We start from the raw sequence: 20,770 nt of genomic DNA on the forward strand, positions 1-20,770 counted from the left end.
CTGTACTGGGGAGTACACTCCTGCTGTGACCCCGATCAGTGATAGGTATGTAGTATCAGTGACAGAGGGCATTATATGGGAGTTATGTAACTGTACTGGGGAGTATGGTCCTGCTGTAACTCCGATCAGTAATAGGTATGTAGTATCAGTGACAGAGGGCATTATACAGGAGTAATGTAACTGTACTGGGGAGTTTGCTCCTGCTGTGACCCCGATCAGTGATAGGTATGTAGTATCAGTGACAGAGGGCATTATATGGGAGTTATGTACCTGTACTGGGGAGTACGCTCCTGCTGTGACCATGATCAGTGATAGGTATGTAGTATCAGTGACAGAGGGTATTATACAGGAGTAATGCACCTGTACTGGGAGTACACTCCTGCTGTGACCCCGATCAGTGATAGGTATGTAGTATCAGTGACAGAGGGCATTATACAGGAGTAATGTAACTGTACTGGGGAGTACACTCCTGCTGTGACCCCGATCAGTGATAGGTATATAGTATCAGTGACAGACGGTATTATACAGGAGTAATGTACCTGTACTGGGGAGTACACTCCTGCTGTGACCCCGATCAGTGATAGGTATGTAGTATCAGTGACAGAGGGCATTATATGGGAGTTATGTACCTGTACTGGGGAGTACGCTCCTGCTGTGACCCTGATAAGTGATAGGTATGTAGTATCAGTGACAGAGGGTATTATACAGAAGTAATGTAACTGTACTAGGGAGTACACTCCTGCTGTGACCCCGATCAGTGATAGTTATGTAGTATCAGTGACAGAGGGTATTATACAGGAGTAATGTACCTGTACTGGGGAGTACACTCCTGCTGTGACCCTGATCAGTAATAGGTATGTAGTATCAGTGACAGAGGGTATTATATGGGAATAATGTACCTGTACTGGGGAGTACGCTCCTGCTGTGTGCCCGCTCAGTAATAGGTATGTAATATCAGTGACCGAGGGCATTATACAGGAATAATGTAACTGTACTGGGGAGTACACTCCTGCTGTGACCCCGATCAGTGATATGTATGTAGTATCAGTGACAGAGGGCATTATATGGGAGTTATGTAACTGTACTGGGCAGTACGCTCCTGCTGTGACCCCGATCAGTAATAGGTATGTAGTATCAGTGACAGAGGGTATTATACAGGAGTAATGTACCTGTACTGGTAAGTACACTCCTGCTGTGACCCCGATCAGTGATAGGTATGTAGTATCAGTGACAGAGGGTATTATACAGGACTAATGTAACTGTACTGGGGAGTACACTCCTGCTGTGACCCCGATCAGTGATATGTATGTAGTATCAGTGACAGAGGGCATTATACAGGAGTAATGTACCTGTACTGGGGAGTACACTCCTGCTGTGACCCCGATCAGTGATAGGTATGTAGTATCAGTGACAGAGGGTATTATACAGGAGTAATGTAACTGTACTGGGAAGTACGCTCCTGCTGTGATCCTGATCAGTGAAAGGTATGTAGTTTCAGTGACAGAGGGCATTATATGGGAATAATGTAACTGTACTGGGGAGTACACTCCTGCTGTGACCCCGATCAGTGATAGGTATGTAGTATCAGTGACAGAGGGTATTATACAGGAGTAATGTACCTGTACTGGGGAGTACACTCCTGCTGTGACCCCGATCAGTGATAGGTATGTAGTATCAGTGACAGAGGGCATTATATGGGAGTTATGTAACTGTACTGGGGAGTATGGTCCTGCTGTAACTCCGATCAGTAATAGGTATGTAGTATCAGTGACAGAGGGCATTATACAGGAGTAATGTAACTGTACTGGGGAGTTTGCTCCTGCTGTGACCCCGATCAGTGAAAGGTATGTAGTTTCAGTGACAGAGGGCATTATATGGGAATAATGTAACTGTACTGGGGAGTACACTCCTGCTGTGACCCCGATCAGTGATAGGTATGTAGTATCAGTGACAGAGGGTATTATACAGGAGTAATGTACCTGTACTGGGGAGTGCACTCCTGCTGTGACCCCGATCAGTGATAGGTATGTAGTATCAGTGACAGAGGGCATTATATGGGAGTTATGTAACTGTACTGGGGAGTATGGTCCTGCTGTAACTCCGATCAGTAATAGGTATGTAGTATCAGTGACAGAGGGCATTATACAGGAGTAATGTAACTGTACTGGGGAGTTTGCTCCTGCTGTGACCCCGATCAGTGATAGGTATGTAGTATCAGTGACAGAGGGCATTATATGGGAGTTATGTACCTGTACTGGGGAGTACGCTCCTGCTGTGACCATGATCAGTGATAGGTATGTAGTATCAGTGACAGAGGGTATTATACAGGAGTAATGCACCTGTACTGGGAGTACACTCCTGCTGTGACCCCGATCAGTGATAGGTATGTAGTATCAGTGACAGAGGGCATTATACAGGAGTAATGTAACTGTACTGGGGAGTACACTCCTGCTGTGACCCCGATCAGTGATAGGTATATAGTATCAGTGACAGACGGTATTATACAGGAGTAATGTACCTGTACTGGGGAGTACACTCCTGCTGTGACCCCGATCAGTGATATGTATGTAGTATCAGTGACAGAGGGCATTATACAGGAGTAATGTACCTGTACTGGGGAGTACGCTCCTGCTGTGACCCTGATAAGTGATAGGTATGTAGTATCAGTGACAGAGGGTATTATACAGAAGTAATGTAACTGTACTAGGGAGTACACTCCTGCTGTGACCCCGATCAGTGATAGTTATGTAGTATCAGTGACAGAGGGTATTATACAGGAGTAATGTACCTGTACTGGGGAGTACACTCCTGCTGTGACCCTGATCAGTAATAGGTATGTAGTATCAGTGACAGAGGGTATTATATGGGAATAATGTACCTGTACTGGGGAGTACGCTCCTGCTGTGTGCCCGCTCAGTAATAGGTATGTAATATCAGTGACCGAGGGCATTATACAGGAATAATGTAACTGTACTGGGGAGTACACTCCTGCTGTGACCCCGATCAGTGATATGTATGTAGTATCAGTGACAGAGGGCATTATATGGGAGTTATGTAACTGTACTGGGCAGTACGCTCCTGCTGTGACCCCGATCAGTAATAGGTATGTAGTATCAGTGACAGAGGGTATTATACAGGAGTAATGTACCTGTACTGGTAAGTACACTCCTGCTGTGACCCCGATCAGTGATAGGTATGTAGTATCAGTGACAGAGGGTATTATACAGGACTAATGTAACTGTACTGGGGAGTACACTCCTGCTGTGACCCCGATCAGTGATATGTATGTAGTATCAGTGACAGAGGGCATTATACAGGAGTAATGTACCTGTACTGGGGAGTACACTCCTGCTGTGACCCCGATCAGTGATAGGTATGTAGTATCAGTGACAGAGGGTATTATACAGGAGTAATGTAACTGTACTGGGAAGTACGCTCCTGCTGTGACCCCGATCAGTGATAGGTATGTAGTATCAGTGACAGAGGGTATTATACAGGAGTAATGTAACTGTACTGGGAAGTACGCTCCTGCTGTGACCCCGATCAGTGATAGGTATGTAGTATCAGTGACAGAGGGTATTATACAGGAGTAATGTACCTGTACTGGAGAATATGGTCCGACCGGATCTCCACTCAGCAGTGTCTCACTGTTCATCTTGGTTTTGAGACATGAAATATAGCGGCTACAGAAATCTTTGCATAGCTCATTGACTTTTTCCAGCTCTAAAAGGTGAATCCGCAAAACCTGGATTGCCTTTACCATCTGCAGACAAAGAGACCATTACCAAATACTGAAGATGGACATATAGGAATGTACCCAACCTGCACATAGAAGTACATCTCAGTCTACTCCTACACAACCAATCTAACCCCAACAATATACCCCTTTCTTTTACAGTTTAACAGACATAACTGAAACCGAGTCCAGGCCGTCTTAATAGCATTGTAGGCCCTGGGGAAAGCAATGCATTTGGGGCCCTCCACACATGTACAGGGAAAAAGTCAATAAGAAAATCATAACATGCCGCTCTTGTGGTCCTGTGTCATCTTTCCAGTCGCTTCCATACTGTAATGGCGGTCACATTAGATAAGGACAGAAAAGGGTTTGTCACGTGTGTGGTGCACCAAAAAGAAAATTAAATAGAGACCTAAAATATACCTTTTATTAAGGTTATGTATTAAAAAGCTGCAAAGTATGACAAACTACATGCAACATGAAACCAAGACAAAGTGAATATAGTTTTTAGATTTTAGCATGTTAAAAAAAAAAGTAGTTTAATTAAGCATGTTTTAATGAAATTGGGATGTCGTTTTTACTCTGTAAGCCGGCATTATAAAGGAAAGAGCCAAGCAGTAATTATTATCGATAGACAGTGAGTAGCTTCCTGTCTGTGAAATGCTGAGCCACCAATAACACTATCCAGCGGCTATTTCCGGTAGTTGGAACTCAAGCGGTGACGGAGTTTCGCTGAATGGAAAGCACCACCATCTTTTATTGGCGTCATCGCGAGGAAGTCGGAAACTGTACGCCAGTTAGCGGCGATTACAAACAGCTGTAATTATGGGGCTGTAAGGGTATATATATGCTCATTTACGGAATTTGGGACATGCTTCTGATGAAGGTTACACGTTAAGCATGTACATTCGTTTCTTGGACCTGTGGATCCTGAGTGTATACTGCGGTGGCCGTGTATCCAATACTGAGGTTCCTTTCCGGATTGAGGGACCTGAGCTGGAGACCTGCTTTAACACCTTCGTGCCTGCTGCATGCCTGGGAAAACTTGTCTTATGCTTTTAAAACAAGTCACTTATTTGTAAGTGCAATGTGTTTATTCCAAACTTTCTTATATTGATCTGCACTATGTTGGCTTCTATTCTCTCTCCCCTTATTATTTAAAAGCGGAGACCCTGCAATCCCTGAAACCTAAAAACACTGCGTATGCATGTGAACTGGAGTACTGAAGAATTTGAGACAGATCTACGTTGTGTTGGTTTTGTATTGATTTATTCATATAGTCACACGGTGTAATTGTCTTGTTCCATAGTTACTTTTGAGCGCTATCCATCAAATCCACACACTATTTTCTTGCTATATAACTGTTGAGTAGTATATGGTGTTTCTACTCTGTGTTCTTTTGGGATAAGCTGCATAAAGGTTTTATTGCGCACTTCTTTGTCAAAATCTTTTATCTGTAGTCCCAAAACTAACACTAGAAGAGGCTTACCTAGATATAATACTAACCCTAGAAGCTTACCTAGACATAATACTAACACCAGAAGCTTACCTAGATATAACACTAACACTAGAAGAGGCTTACCTAGATATAATACTAACCCTAGAAGCTTACCTAGATGTAATACTAACCCTAGAAGAGGCTTACCTAGATATAATACTAACCCTAGAAGCTTACCTAGATATAATACTAACCCTAGAAGCTTACCTAGACATAATACTAACACTAGAAGCTTACCTAGATATAATACTAACACTAGAAGAGGCTTACCTAGACATAATACTAACACTAGAAGCTTACCTAGATATAATACTAACACTAGAAGAGGCTTACCTAGATATAATACTAACCCTAGAAGCTTACCTAGATATAATACTAACCCTAGAAGCTTACCTAGATATAATACTAACCCTAGAAGCTTACCTAGATATAATACTAACCCTAGAAGCTTACCTAGACATAATACTAACACTAGAAGCTTACCTAGATATAATACTAACACTAGAAGAGGCTTACCTAGACATAATACTAACACTAGAAGCTTACCTAGATATAATACTAACACTAGAAGAGGCTTACCTAGATATAATACTAACACTAGAAGCTTACCTAGATATAATACTAACCCTAGAAGCTTACCTAGACATAATACTAACACTAGAAGCTTACCTAGATATAATACTAACCCTAGAAGCTTACCTAGATATAATACTAACCCTAGAAGCTTACCTAGACATAATACCAACACTAGAAGCTTATCTAGATATAATACTAACCCTAGAAGCTTACCTAGATATAATACTAACCCTAGAAGCTTACCTAGATATAATACTAACCCTAAAAGCTTACCTAGACATAATACTAACACTAGAAGCTTACCTAGATATAATACTAAGACTAGAAGAGGCTTACCTAGATATAATACTAACCCTAGAAGCTTACCTAGATATAATACTAACACTAGAAGAGGCTTACCTAGACATAATACTAACACTAGAAGCTTACCTAGATATAATACTAACACTAGAAGAGGCTTACCTAGATATAATACTAACACTAGAAGCTTACCTAGATATAATACTAACCCTAGAAGCTTACCTAGACATAATACTAACACTAGAAGCTTACCTAGATATAATACTAACCCTAGAAGCTTACCTAGATATAATACTAACCCTAGAAGCTTACCTAGACATAATACTAACACTAGAAGAGGCTTACCTAGATATAATACTAACCCTAGAAGCTTACCTAGATATAATACTAACACTAGAAGAGGCTTACCTAGATATAAAATACTAACCCTAGAAGCTTACCTAGATATAATACTAACACTAGAAGAGGCTTACCTAGATATAATACTAACCCTAGAAGCTTACCTAGATATAATACTAACCCTAGAAGCTTACCTAGATATAATACTAACCCTAGAAGCTTACCTAGATATAATACTAACCCTAGAAGCTTACCTAGACATAATACTAACACTAGAAGCTTACCTAGATATAATACTAACACTAGAAGAGGCTTACCTAGATATAATACTAACACTAGAAGAGGCTTACCTAGATATAATACTAACCCTAGAAGCTTACCTAGATATAATACTAACCCTAGAAGCTTACCTAGACATAATACTAACACCAGAAGCTTACCTAGATATAACACTAACACTAGAAGAGGCTTACCTAGATATAATACTAACCCTAGAAGCTTACCTAGATATAATACTAACCCTAGAAGAGGCTTACCTAGATATAATACTAACACTAGAAGCTTACCTAGATATAATACTAACACTAGAAGAGGCTTACCTAGATATATATCCCTAGAAGCTTACCTAGATATAATACTGATATAATACTAACACTAGAAGAGGCTTACCTAGATATAATACTAACACTAGAAGAGGCTCACCTAGATGTAATACTAACACTAGAAGAGGCTTACCTAGATATAATACTGATATAATACTAACACTAGAAGTGGCTTACCTAGATGTAATACTAACACTAGAAGAGGCTTACCTAGATATAATACTAACACTAGAAGAGGCTTACCTAGATATAATACTGATATAATACTAACACTAGAAAAGGCTTACCTAGATATAATACTGATATGATACTAACACTAGAAGAGGCTTACCTAGATATAATACTGATATAATACTAACACTAGAAAAGGCTTACCTAGATATAATACTGATATAATACTAACACTAGAAGAGGCTTACCTAGATATAATACTGATATGATACTAACACTAGAAGAGGCTTACCTAGATATAATACTGATATAATACTAACACTAGAAGAGGCTTACCTAGATAGAATACTGATATAATACTAACACTAGAAGAGGCTTACCTAGATATAATACTAACCCTAGAAGCTTACCTAGATATAATACTAACAATAGAAGAGGCTTACCTAGATATAATACTGTATGGAAGTCGAAATTGCAGCTCTACGCCATTTAAATATTACGACCGCCCACTGCGCAATTCCATGGAGCCACTTGAGTCTTATTAGCTTAAACGTTACTACCAGGGCCGGACTTGAAACATTAATGGTTAAATTCTTAAAGATATGTTCCCTATTGTCTCTTTCTGTTTGCGTGAAACTCCCTCAATAAACCCCAAATGTTGTTTTGATTTAACTTGTTTCAGTTGCCGTCAACAGTCGCAAATGTCAGTATAGTGAAACGATCACTATATATATGACCTTACTGATACCTAGTTTGTGTTGTATGATGAATCAGTGTGCTTGAGAAACAATGACTATAATTCCAGCTTATACCAGTTCCCTGTTCCACCTCACCCCAAGAACAAAGACAAAGAATCCAGCATGCTCTGATGAGATTCCCATTTACAGGAAGACGTCCCCGTGAAGCTGAGAGCCAATGAAGAGTTGCCCAGGCCCCTTTCTTGTACCCAATGATCATCCAACCTGACCCCACACCCCTTTGCTTTAAAAGGCCCAAGCGCGGGATCCAAGAGCCATTATGTGATCTATCCAGAACACATACCCAGGATCCTGGGATTTGTATCCGGCCGTGGTATCTGCTTCCCTTGACGGTAATTGCTGTTCCTTATTTGTGCCAGTCCTTGTGTGTGTTAGCGGTACTTGCAGTTATATCTATTGTAGTAATGTTTCTATTTCATGTATAAGCTGTACTGTGCTATTCTGTAGTTTATATATCTGTATTGTGTTTTACTCTGTACCCCCCCCCCCCCCCTCCCTTTGCGTTCACTATGGACATCAATAATATAATGCACGGGGTCAGATCCGTGATCTCCATTTGACCAAATGTCCACGAGTATTATTTCATTATAATCAACACTACGCATTATCAGCTGTAAGCGTAATCAGTGTGTGATACGATAGATGGAATTGGTTAGCTGATCGTGTACTTAAGGTGATAAAGTGATATTCATTGTACAAACTCTCAGAGAGAGTCTCAATAGCATAATCTTCTGCATAGAACGTTTTACTTAGCTGTGCGGCAGCAGTGATCACACAGTATACAGGGTAAAAGCTTATTTCTTGTACTGCAGAGAACTGGTTAATCTTATACGTTAGGAAGGGGGTGGGGTGAAAAAGGGGGAAGACTAGCACAGACAATTGTAGTATTGCTACTACAAAACAGGCAATATATTCAAGTGGGGTAAGATGGCGGACAGACGAAGAACGCAACAACCCAGGAGGATGGGGAATTATACCGAAACAGAATCTTCAGGAGGAGAGAACATCTCGGATAATAGCGAATCTACTAACCCAGAAAGGGAATATAGACGGGAAACTCAAAATGACCCATCCTCTTTTTTAGATGTAGGACAAGGGGACAGATCCCGATACCGCCCAAGAGGAGGGTACGGAGGAGCTGGAAGAAGCAGAAAAAAACAACAAGAATGGAGCTACCAACGAACATCCAAATACCCTGCCAGGGTCAAGAAATAACAGAACCCGTAAATAACAACTTGCAAATAATAAACCTATCTGACAAGGAATTAACTAAGCCACAAATTGCGGTACTAGAAAAGGGACTCTCTTTTTCCCCCTCAAGATCTTTTAACCGATTTCACTGGGAGAGGGATTTGAGACTTTTCGGACGAAAAGTATTATTAAAAAAATTCTATGCTGCAAGAAAGAAAGAAGGTGAGACAACTGACCCGCTGGAATTCGATCAGCAAGATAGAGAATGTCTAACTATGCTAGAAGAACTGCAAGAGGAGTCTGAAGAACTGGATCATTCGTCCCCAACCCCACGGAAGAGACCATTATGCCGTAAGAAGTCTAATTTCTTCCCCCAGGACACCAACTGTCCTCAAGTAAGAATTTTCCAGGAACTAGTATCACGTGACCTTGATCAGTTGTATGAGAGAACCAACAAGAGGTATAACAATAGGAACCTGTTAAAAGAAGAAACAAAAGCATTAAAAGAAATAAAAGAATGGGATAACATACAGATTAAACCATCTGACAAAGGCGGCAATGTCGTCATATGGCCAACTGACATGTATCAAAAAGAGGCTTTGCGGCAATTGGAAGATAAAACATGTTATAAAAAGATTCTGTTTAACCCCACGGAAAATTTCAACACACTTCTCATGAGGATCCTAAATAAAGCTCTTGGAAATGGAGTCATTCTCCAACAAGAGTATGATTACCTCAAACCTGATCATCCTAAGACCCCAACATTTTACCTTCTGCCGAAGGTTCATAAGAACATCTTAGAGCCACCAGGCCGCCCGATTGTCTCGGGAATAGGGGGTATGTCAGAGAACCCGAGTATCTTCATTGATCAGCATCTACGCCATCATGTTTTAGGACTACCTTCCTACATACAAGATACAGCAGACGTGCTACTTAAACTCAACGATATAAAACTTGAAGACAATCATATACTTGTGACATTGGACGTGGAGTCCTTGTATACAAGCATTGAACACTCAAATGGCCTAGCAGCAGTCGCTTACTTCTTACAGATGGAAGGACATAGTGAATTTCACAAATTCCTGACAGACCTCTTGGATTTTATACTATCTCGCAACTACTTCACATTCAATGACCAGTATTTTTTGCAGACCAGAGGTACCTCAATGTGGGCTGCTTGTGCCCCCACGTATGCCAATTTATTTTTAGGTTGGTGGGAACGGGAACTAGTGTTTAGTGACCAGAATGATCGATATACCAGCCACATGATAGCGTGGTGGCGGTATATCGACGATATATTACTGATATGGGAAGGAGATCAACGGATGCTTCTGGAATTCATCAACATCTTGAATCTAAATGAGTTAAACATTAAACTGACCCACCATATCAGCTCAGAATCAGTTCCATTTCTGGATCTTAACATCTACAGAGGGAAGGATGGGATCATCCAGACCCAGCTATATAGGAAACAAACATCAACTAACTCTATACTACATCAAACTAGCTCTCATTTTCCCCCAACAGTGGAGAATCTCCCAAAAGGGGAGTTCCTACGTGTGCGGAGAAACTGCTCAGACCAGAAAGTCTTCAAGGAGCAATGCCAAGACCTCACAATAAGACTACAAGAGAGAGGGTATAGCAAAAGATCCATAAAGAGAGCAAAGAGGACGGTCACTCAAACTAACAGGGAGTCCCTAGTCTTCTCAAAAAAAGAAAGAAAAAATCAATGCCAACAAAATTAGATTTGTAGGCAGTTACTGCAATGAATGGAAAGAAATACAGCAGATTATCCAGGAGCATTGGTCGGTACTATTATTGGATGAAGATCTATCTGGGATTTTGGACCCAAAAGTAGTGATGAGCTGGCGTAGGTCTAAAAACCTGAGGGACGAATTGGTTCACAGCCATTTTGTAAAGAATCGTCAAAAACAAGACATCGCGGAGGGATCCTATGCATGTGGAGGTTGCAAAGCATGTGAATACATGCAAAAATGTGGAGAGGTGCAAGATCGCTATGGCAACCGATTGAAGATTCGGCAATACATCAACTGCAAATCCACAGGGGTTATATATTGCATTATATGCCCCTGCAATATGAAATACGTTGGGATGACAACAAGAACCCTAAAACAAAGAATCCTAGAACACGCTGGCTCAGTAAGAAACACACTATCCGACCTAGCAAAATTTAAGAAGTTAACATCAGTCGCTCGACATTACCACCGATATCATAAAAACTCATTCAAGGGAACCAGAGTCATCGGCCTAGAATGAGTGAAACTAGGCATCAGAGGGGGGGACCTTCAAAAGAATCTCCTACAGAGGGAGAGTGAATGGACCTTTTTACACAATGCCCTAGCACCCCTAGGACTAAACGAATATAAAAATTATCAAGCATTCCTGTAAAACCTATAAGGATTATAAGTATCATCTGGAATAATCCTATAATAACAGAAAAGAGAAAAGACTCCCTCCATCTTTCGTCCTTTCCAAATAGACGTCCGGTGTAGGGTCTATAGAATGAGATGGACTCTAGAATTATCATTTCATATACTACATATCACAACTCACAAATCACCTAACTTACAAGTAAAACTTAGCACAAAGAAAAATTATGCACATATTTGTATAAATAATCCTAAAAAAATATACACTCAGTTAGCATAGGCATATTCTGAGTATCAAGCACTTTAACAGATAATATTTGCGTATCACAAATACAAATCACCTTCATCGTATAAATTCACTTAATATTCTAGCACCGCACTTAACATGATACCGTTAAGGGGCCTTGTTTCCTCTTTTTTCTTTCTCTTCCCTCTCCTGTGTGTCTTTTTACCCCCCCCCCCCCCCTTCTTCTTTTTCTTTTCCTTTTCTCCCTTTCTTCCCTTTTCTTTTCCCTGTCTCCTTTTTGGTCCTTGCTTTTGTTGCACGTTTTTTTGCACCTAACCATTAATACATATTTTTTACACATTTTTACCACACAAATTATTTTCACTTGTCAAACATTCTACTAAGTAACTAGGCACTCCAATAAACTATGCAATTAGCATATGCAAGATATATACAATAATACAATAATATGAAATGAATATCATATAGACTTTAGGGGCTCTTTGACATGTTAGACAATAAAAATTACAGAAATTGAATCTTGATAAGAATACATAGAGCTAACGAGGATCATTATTAGTCCAAAAAATTGGTCCCAAAAACAAGGACAGGAGATCTGAATAATTTGAAGTATCCCTCCAGTCCCATAACATTATAGACCCCTGAGGGAATATTATTAACCATTATATCAACAAATTTTCTAATTAGAAATAAAGCTAAATAGAAGGAGGCAGATGGGAAATAAGTCAAATAGATCATAACGCTCATGATAAAAACAATACATGTACTCAATCATATCAAACAACTAAGATCCATTACATTACCATAGAACAATATGGGAGTATGGAGAGACGCTATCAGTAACCTAGGTTACGACACCACAGGGAGATTACATCCAGTGATACGCGTATTGAACGTGATATCACGTGGGCATGATAAAGGGATAGCTGTCACGGCCGTGAATACGGCTTCGCATCACGTGACCTACGTCCGTATTGATGACGCAAACACATAGAGACCGTTACTGTGCTCAGGGACGCGGCCGCATACATTGCGGTCACACCCAGAAGCAAGACGCGGTGACGTCACATGGAACCTGTTGCCAAGGACGGGGAAGCGGCCGTGTAACACAGGGCTCACGTAAAGACGTCTAACGTAATGAGATGTCACGTGACACCAGACTGAGCAATGATAGGTAGATACACGGACAAGCATACTCCAACTCCCAATGATTGCGGGAGGTACAGAGGGGGCTTAACCAATGAAGACACTGATACGGTCGACCCGCGAAACCTGGGTGGCTTAAATAGACATGATATTACACAAAAACATACACTGGTGAACAAGCAGAGGCGAAACGCGCGTCCAGGCAGGAGGGGCAGTCACGGTGGGAAGGCTGCCATCTACGGCACTATTACGAAGCAGACACACGATGAGTATCATTTTGAAAAATTATTTTTGACTTTTTTGTCATATTTGCTGACAGACTGGAGATTTCTCCATTACTGTCTATATCTGAATCCCAGCTCCACACTTTGCAGTTATATTTGAGTCTATTGGAAAGTTATAGCCTTGTGAGAATAGGCAGGGAACCTTCTGGATAATTGAATCAAGGTTTCCCTACTTCTGTTGGTATTGAACCCAGACCCCATAACTGTAGTGATATTGGAATGTCATTTGGAAGCTATAGATTCATGAGACTCATGCAGGGAATTGAATGGAGAATAAGGGAAAGCATGATAAGAGTATAACTTGATGTACCTAAATTGGAGTATGTACTTATTTATAAGGAACTTATCTATCTCAGATTAAGGGACTCTCATTGACTCCAGTCACTAATAGATCTCCTGCGCTGGTTTTTTACTAACAGGGGTGACACTAGAAGCTTATCCCCACCTAACCTTAGAAGACACATACCTAGATATAATATTATCCCTAGAAGACCTATATTAGACATAATACTAACCATAGAAACTTGTCATTTACTGTATAGCTGTAGCCGCTACAGTACAAAACAATAAAAGCTGTGCATGCTACTTAGTACGCAATGTGCTACTTAGTACTCAAATAGGAAAACGTGTATGGAGCACAGTGTTTTGGCTTTAAGCCTGACTGACTACTAGTTTACGTGACACAAGCAAGGGAAGTGGCAAGCAACCACGGGTGGGGTCCCCTCTAATTGTCTGCCCATCTTGCAGGAGTCTCTGGCTAAGGGACTTGGACACAATTTACAGTATTTACACTGGCTTCCTCCCAGGGGAGAGGGAATGGGGAGGGGAGAGGTGGAGGTGACCAGCCAGCATTAAGCAGCGTCTCATTACGCTGGTTTCCTCCCAGGGGAGGGGGAATGGGGAATGGGGAGGGGAGAGGTGGAGGTGACCAGCCAGCATTAAGCAGCGTCTCATTACGCTGGTTTCCTCCCAGGGGAGGGGGAATGGGGAGGGGAGAGGTGGAGGTGAACAGCCAGCATTAAGCAGCGTCTCATTACGCTGGTTTCCTCCCAGGGGAGGGGGAATGGGGAATGGGGAGGGGAGAGGTGGAGGTGACCAGCCAGCATTAAGCAGCGTCTCATTACGCTGGTTTCCTCCAAGGGGAGGGGGAATGGGGAGGGGAGAGGTGGAGGTGACCAGCCAGCATTAAGCAGCGTCTCATTACGCTGGTTTCCTCCCAGGGAAGGGGGAATGGGGAGGGGAGAGGTGGAGGTGACCAGCCAGCATTAAGCAGCGTCTCATTACAATGGCTTCCTCCCAGGGGAGGGGGAATGGGGAGGGGAGAGGTGGAGGTGACCAGCCAGCATTAAGCAGCGTCTCATTACGCTGGTTTCCTCCCAGGGGAGGGGGAATGGGGAGGGGAGAGGTGACCAGCCAGCATTAAGCAACGTCTCATTACGCTGGCTTCCTCTCAGGGGAGGGGGAATGGGGAGGGGAGAGGTGGAGGTGCCCAGCCAGCATTAAGCAGCGTCTCATTACGCTGGCTTCCTCCCAGGGGAGGGGGAATGGGGAGGGGAGAGGTGGAGGTGACCAGCCAGCATTAAGCAACGTCTCATTACGCTGGCTTCCTCCCAGGGGAGGGGGAATGGGGAGGGGAGAGGTGGAGGTGACCAGCCAGCATTAAGCAGCGTCTCATTACGATGGCTTCCTCCCAGGGGAGGGGGAATGGAGAGGGGAGAGGTGGAGGTGACCAGCCAGCATTAAGCAACATCTCATTATGCTGGCTTCCTCCCAGGGGAGGGGGAATGGGGAGGGGAGAGGTGGAGGTGACCAGCCAGCATTAAGCAGCGTCTCATTACGCTGGCTTCCTCCCAGGGGAGGGGGAATGGAGAGGGGAGAGGTGGAGGTGACCAGCCAGCATTAAGCAGCGTCTCATTACGCTGGCTTCCTCCCAGGGGAGGGGGAATGGAGAGGGGAGAGGTGGAGGTGAACAGCCAGCATTAAGCAGCGTCTCATTACGCTGGCTTCCTCTCAGGGGAGGGGGAATGGGGAGGGGAGAGGTGGAGGTGACCAGCCAGCATTAAGCAGCGTCTCATTACGCTGGCTTCCTCCCAGGGGAGGGGGAATGGAGAGGGGAGAGGTGGAGGTGACCAGCCAGCATTAAGCAGCGTCTCATTACGCTGGCTTCCTCCCAGGGGAGGGGGAATGGAGAGGGGAGAGGTGGAGGTGAACAGCCAGCATTAAGCAGCGTCTCATTACGCTGGCTTCCTCTCAGGGGAGGGGGAATGGGGAGGGGAGAGGTGGAGGTGCCCAGCCAGCATTAAGCAGCGTCTCATTACGCTGGCTTCCTCCCAGGGGAGGGGGAATGGGGTGGGGAGAGGTGGAGGTGACCAGCCAGCATTAAGCAGCGTCTCATTACGCTGGCTTCCTCCCAGGGGAGGGGGAATGGGGAGGGGAGAGGTGGAGGTGACCAGCCAGCATTAAGCAGCGTCTCATTACGCTGGCTTCCTCCCAGGGGAGGGGGAATGGGGAGGGGAGAGGTGGAGGTGCCCAGCCAGCATTAAGCAGCGTCTCATTACGCTGGCTTCCTCTCAGGGGAGAGGGAATGGGGAGGGGAGAGGTGGAGGTGACCAGCCAGCATTAAGCAGCGTCTCATTACGCTGGCTTCCTCCCAGGGGAGGGGGACTGGGGAGGGGAGAGGTGGAGGTGACCATCCAGCATTAAGCAGCGTCTCATTACGCTGGCTTCCTCTCAGGGGAGAGGGAATGGGGAGGGGAGAGGTGGAGGTGACCAGCCAGCATTAAGCAGCGTCTCATTACGCTGGCTTCCTCTCAGGGGAGAGGGAATGGGGAGGGGAGAGGTGGAGGTGACCAGCCAGCATTAAGCAGCGTCTCATTACGCTGGCTTCCTCTCAGGGGAGGGGGAATGGGGAGGGGAGAGGTGGAGGTGCCCAGCCAGCATTAAGCAGCGTCTCATTACGCTGGCTTCCTCCCAGGGGAGGGGGAATGTAGAGGGGAGAGGTGGAGGTGACCAGCCAGCATTAAGCAGCGTCTCATTACGCTGGCTTCCTCTCAGGGGAGGGGGAATGGGGTGGGGAGAGGTGGAGGTGACCAGCCAGCATTAAGCAGCGTCTCATTACGATGGCTTCCTCCCAGGGGAGAGGGAATGGGGTGGGGAGAGGTGGAGGTGCCCAGCCAGCATTAAGCAGCGTCTCATTACGCTGGTTTCCTCCCAGGGGAGGGGGAATAGAGAGGGGAGAGGTGGAGGTGACCAGCCAGCATTAAGCAGCGTCTCATTACGCTGGCTTCCTCCCAGGGGAGGGGGAATGGAGAGGGGAGAGGTGGAGGTGACCAGCCAGCATTAAGCAACGTCTCATTACACTGGCTTCCTCCCAGGGGAGGGGGAATGGGGAGGGGAGAGGTGGAGGTGATCAGCCAGCATTAAGCAACGTCTCATTACGCTGGCTTCCTCCCAGGGGAGGGGGAATGGGGAGGGGAGAGGTGGAGGTGATCAGCCAGCATTAAGCAACGTCTCATTACGCTGGCTTCCTCCCAGGGGAGGGGGAATGGAGAGGGGAGAGGTGGAGGTGACCAGCCAGCATTAAGCAGCGTCTCATTACGCTGGTTTCCTCCCAGGGGAGGGGGAATAGAGAGGGGAGAGGTGGAGGTGACCAGCCAGCATTAAGCAGCGTCTCATTACGCTGGCTTCCTCCCAGGGGAGGGGGAATGGAGAGGGGAGAGGTGGAGGTGACCAGCCAGCATTAAGCAACGTCTCATTACGCTGGCTTCCTCCCAGGGGACGGGGAATGGGGAGGGGAGAGGTGGAGGTGACCAGCCAGCATTAAGCAGCGTCTCATTACGCTGGCTTCCTCCCAGGGGAGGGGGAATGGGGAGGGGAGAGGTGGAGGTGACCAGCCAGCATTAAGCAGCGTCTCATTACGCTGGCTAAAACACGGACAATGGGGAAGTTGTGTGAGCGTCTAAATCCCGTAGCCAATACGGCCAATGAGCTGCTGGTTGGAATGATATCTGTCCTTCTCTAATTATATAGTCCAGCATGTGTTACATTGTCAGCAGCACTGGTGTAAAAGAAAGCTGCTATTAAATTTGCTATAGTTTAACCCTATGGAAAAACTAAAATGGACTTAAAGCTTAATTTCTCTAATTTTGGTAGTCCAATCAGCTCAGAACTGGGTTCTTATGGAAGGTTTAGCTACCAAAATATGGCAGGTGATTGCCTCGTTACTGCCAGACCAGACCCTGCAGGTGTGTAATACATTTTGCTGGCCGGGTGAGCCCATTTATGGGATGGGGGTGGAAGGATCTATAATAAATTGTGCTGGCTTATGTGCCGTAGTAAATTATGCTGGATAATTATTATTTTTATGTGAAACAGGTGTCTGTGTGATGGCTGTGTGCATGTATACTTAGTAAGTTTGTATGTATGTCTGTATGTATGTATACTATGTCTGTGTGATGGCTGTGTGCATGTATACTTAGTAAGTTTGTATGTATGTCTGTATGTATGTATACTATGTCTGTGTGATGGCTGTGTGCATGTATACTTAGTAAGTGTGTATGTATGTATGTATGTATGTATGTGTATACTATGTCTGTGTGATGGCTGTGTGCATATAATGTATGTATGTATGTATGTATGTATGTATGTATGTGTATACTATGTCTGTGTGATGGCTGTGTGCATATAATGTATGTATGTATGTATGTATGTATGTATGTGTATACTATGTCTGTGTGATGGCTGTGTGCATATAATGTATGTATGTATGTATGTATGTATATAGGTGTATACTATGTCTGTGTGATGGCTGTGTGCATGTATACTTAGTAAGTGTGTATGTATGTATGTATGTATGTATGTATGTATGTAGGTGTATACTATGTCTGTGTGATGGCTGTGTGCATATAATGTATGTATGTATGTATGTATGTATGTATGTATGTGTATACTATGTCTGTGTGATGGCTGTGTGCATATAATGTATGTATGTATGTATGTATGTATGTATGTAGGTGTATACTATGTCTGTGTGATGGCTGTGTGCATGTATACTTAGTAAGTGTGTATGTATGTATGTATGTATGTATGTATGTATGTATGTAGGTGTATACTATGTCTGTGTGATGGCTGTGTGCATATAATGTATGTATGTATGTATGTATGTGTATACTATGTCTGTGTGATGGCTGTGTGCATGTATACTTAGTAAGTGTGTGTGTATGTATGTATGTATGTATACTATGTCTGTGTGATGGCTGTGTGCATGTATACTTAGTAAGTGTGTGTGTATGTATGTATGTATGTATGTAGGTGTATACTATGTCTGTGTGATGGCTGTGTGCATATAATGTATGTATGTATGTATGTATGTATGTATGTATGTGTCACAGCCTCCCGGACTGCGGTGGTCACTTACCGGGTCCGGGGGCGTGGGTGGTGCGGGCGCCCTCTCCGGGCTCAGCGGCAGGTCTGGGGTTGCGTGCGGGGCTGTCCGGGTCAGGGCGCTGGGGTCCCCGCTGTCAGCAGTGGTTTCCCGGCGGTGCCGAGGGAAACAGGAAGCAGGGCTCTGTCGGGCAGGCGGGTGCGCGCTCACTAGGGGCGCGCGCCGCTCTCATGCACTTTTAAAGGTACAGGCAGGAAATTAGGGGTTTTGCCTGCAGGGATAAAAAGAAGTCCCTGTCAGGTAAACCCCGCCAGAGTATAGGCTCACACCTACTCCAGCGTTACTGTGCTTAAGTGCTTGTCTCCATTACTACTGTTATTGATCCGGCTTGTTACTGACGATTCTCCCGCTTAACCCCTTGTACTCCACTTGTGACCTCTCCGTGTATGACCCCAGCTTGCTCTCGACTATTCCTCCGTCTCATCCCAGTGTACCGCAACCAGTGTCTCCCGTGTATGACCCGGCTTGTCTTGGACCTCCTTTGCCTCTCCCCTGGGCTCCTAACTGACCGCATAGATACCGACCCGGCTAGACGACCGCCTCTCCATATTATCTACTCCCAGCCTCCAGCTCATAAAGGGAAACCTAACCAGAGGACCGCGACCGACGTGTCGAGTGCCGCAGAAGCCCAAATCCCAATTGGAGGGGTCACTGGCAGAAAACCCTTTGGCACGGTTAGACTCCGCACCTCTGCGTTAGGTCTAGCCAATTCCCAAGCTGAATAGGCAGGTAGTCCAGTGCAATTTGTGACAGAATACTCTGGCCCATAAATATGGATCCAGCGGCCGGTCCGTCTCCAAAGGAGCTTCTGGAGCATCTGTTCTGCAGGAACAGGATCAGGCACAGATCATGCAATGTCTGCAGACCTTGATGCAACGTATTGAAGCCCCCCCAGCTCCACTTCCCCCGGTGGTCGCAGCAAGTGCTCCTTCACTTCGCATTCCGAACCCAGCTAAATTCAATGGGAATCCTAAGGAGTGTCGGGGATTTCTGAATCAGTGCCTTATCCAATTTGAAATACAGGCAGCATCCTTCCCGTCGGATAGAGCGAAGGTAGCCTACATGATTTCGCTACTCTCGGGTCAAGCTCTGTCCTGGGCCTCCCCACTCTGGGAGAAAGATCACGCGGTGAATAATAACATCACTGAATTCATCACCGAGTTCCGTAAGGTGTTTGACGAACCGGGCCGGGTGACGTCCGCCGCTTCAGCCATTCTTCGGCTGAGACAGGGAACCCAGACTGTGGGAAAATACACGGTTCAGTTCAGGACCCTCGCATCCGAGTTAGGGTGGAACGAGGAGGCTCTGATGGCCACCTTCACACAGGGGCTATCTGAGAAGATTAAGGATGAGTTGGCAGGTCGGGAGCCGTCGACTTCTTTGGACGACCTCATTTCCTTATGTACACGGGTGGACCTCCGTTACCAAGAGAGGGACAAGGAGAGGGAACAATCCCAGAAGTACAGTTTCAAGTTGGCACCCCGATTTATTCCTCCAACTAGCCCACCGTCAGCATCGGCTTCCGTGGCAAGTCAACAATTGGAGGAACCCATGCAGATTGGGAAAGCTCGCCTTCCTTTCGCAGAAAGAGAGCGAAGATTCAAAAATCGACTGTGTCTGTACTGCGGGGAGTCAGGTCATCTCCTCTCTGCTTGCCCTAAGCGTCCGGGAAACGACAAGGCCTAACTGATTGTAAGGGGGTCAGATTAGGCACACTATCATATACCTCTTCTCAAGTGTCCGCAATTGGGTTCACCATCGATGTAACCCTTACTTATGGGAACTCTTCCTTGGTCTTCAAAGCGTTCCTAGACTCCGGCGCGGATGGTAACTTTATCACTGCAGACACAGCTAAACGCTTGGGAGTCCCGTGTCACGGACTGACGAATCCCCTACACATCATAGGAGTAGATGGCAATAGGTTGCCCTTTTCAAGCATCCGCTCCAATACTTCAGCAGTACTGATGAGAGTAGGGATTCTTCATCAAGAGTCCATTTCCTTCTTCGTGCTCCCTTCAGCAGAGAATCCCATCATTTTGGGATTGCCATGGCTGCAACTGCATTCACCTGTACTGGACTGGAAGCGTCC

General features: G+C 44.8%; 1 protein-coding gene across 3 annotated transcripts in view; it reads right to left on the reverse strand.

The window, feature by feature from the left end:
• Window positions 1-20,770, reverse strand: part of PKNOX1 (PBX/knotted 1 homeobox 1) — a 123,299-nt gene that overhangs the window by 70,131 nt on the left and 32,398 nt on the right. For all 3 annotated transcript variants that reach the window (XM_083171432.1, XM_083171430.1, XM_083171431.1), the window contains one exon: window positions 3,599-3,763. In XM_083171432.1, the coding sequence (XP_083027558.1) occupies window positions 3,599-3,763 (165 nt within the window). The remainder of the gene's footprint in view (window positions 1-3,598; window positions 3,764-20,770) is intronic.

This window comes from Crinia signifera, chromosome 2, assembly GCF_055691185.1.
Source record: "Crinia signifera chromosome 2, ASM5569118v1, whole genome shotgun sequence".
NCBI classification, from domain to species: Eukaryota; Metazoa; Chordata; class Amphibia; order Anura; family Myobatrachidae; genus Crinia; species Crinia signifera.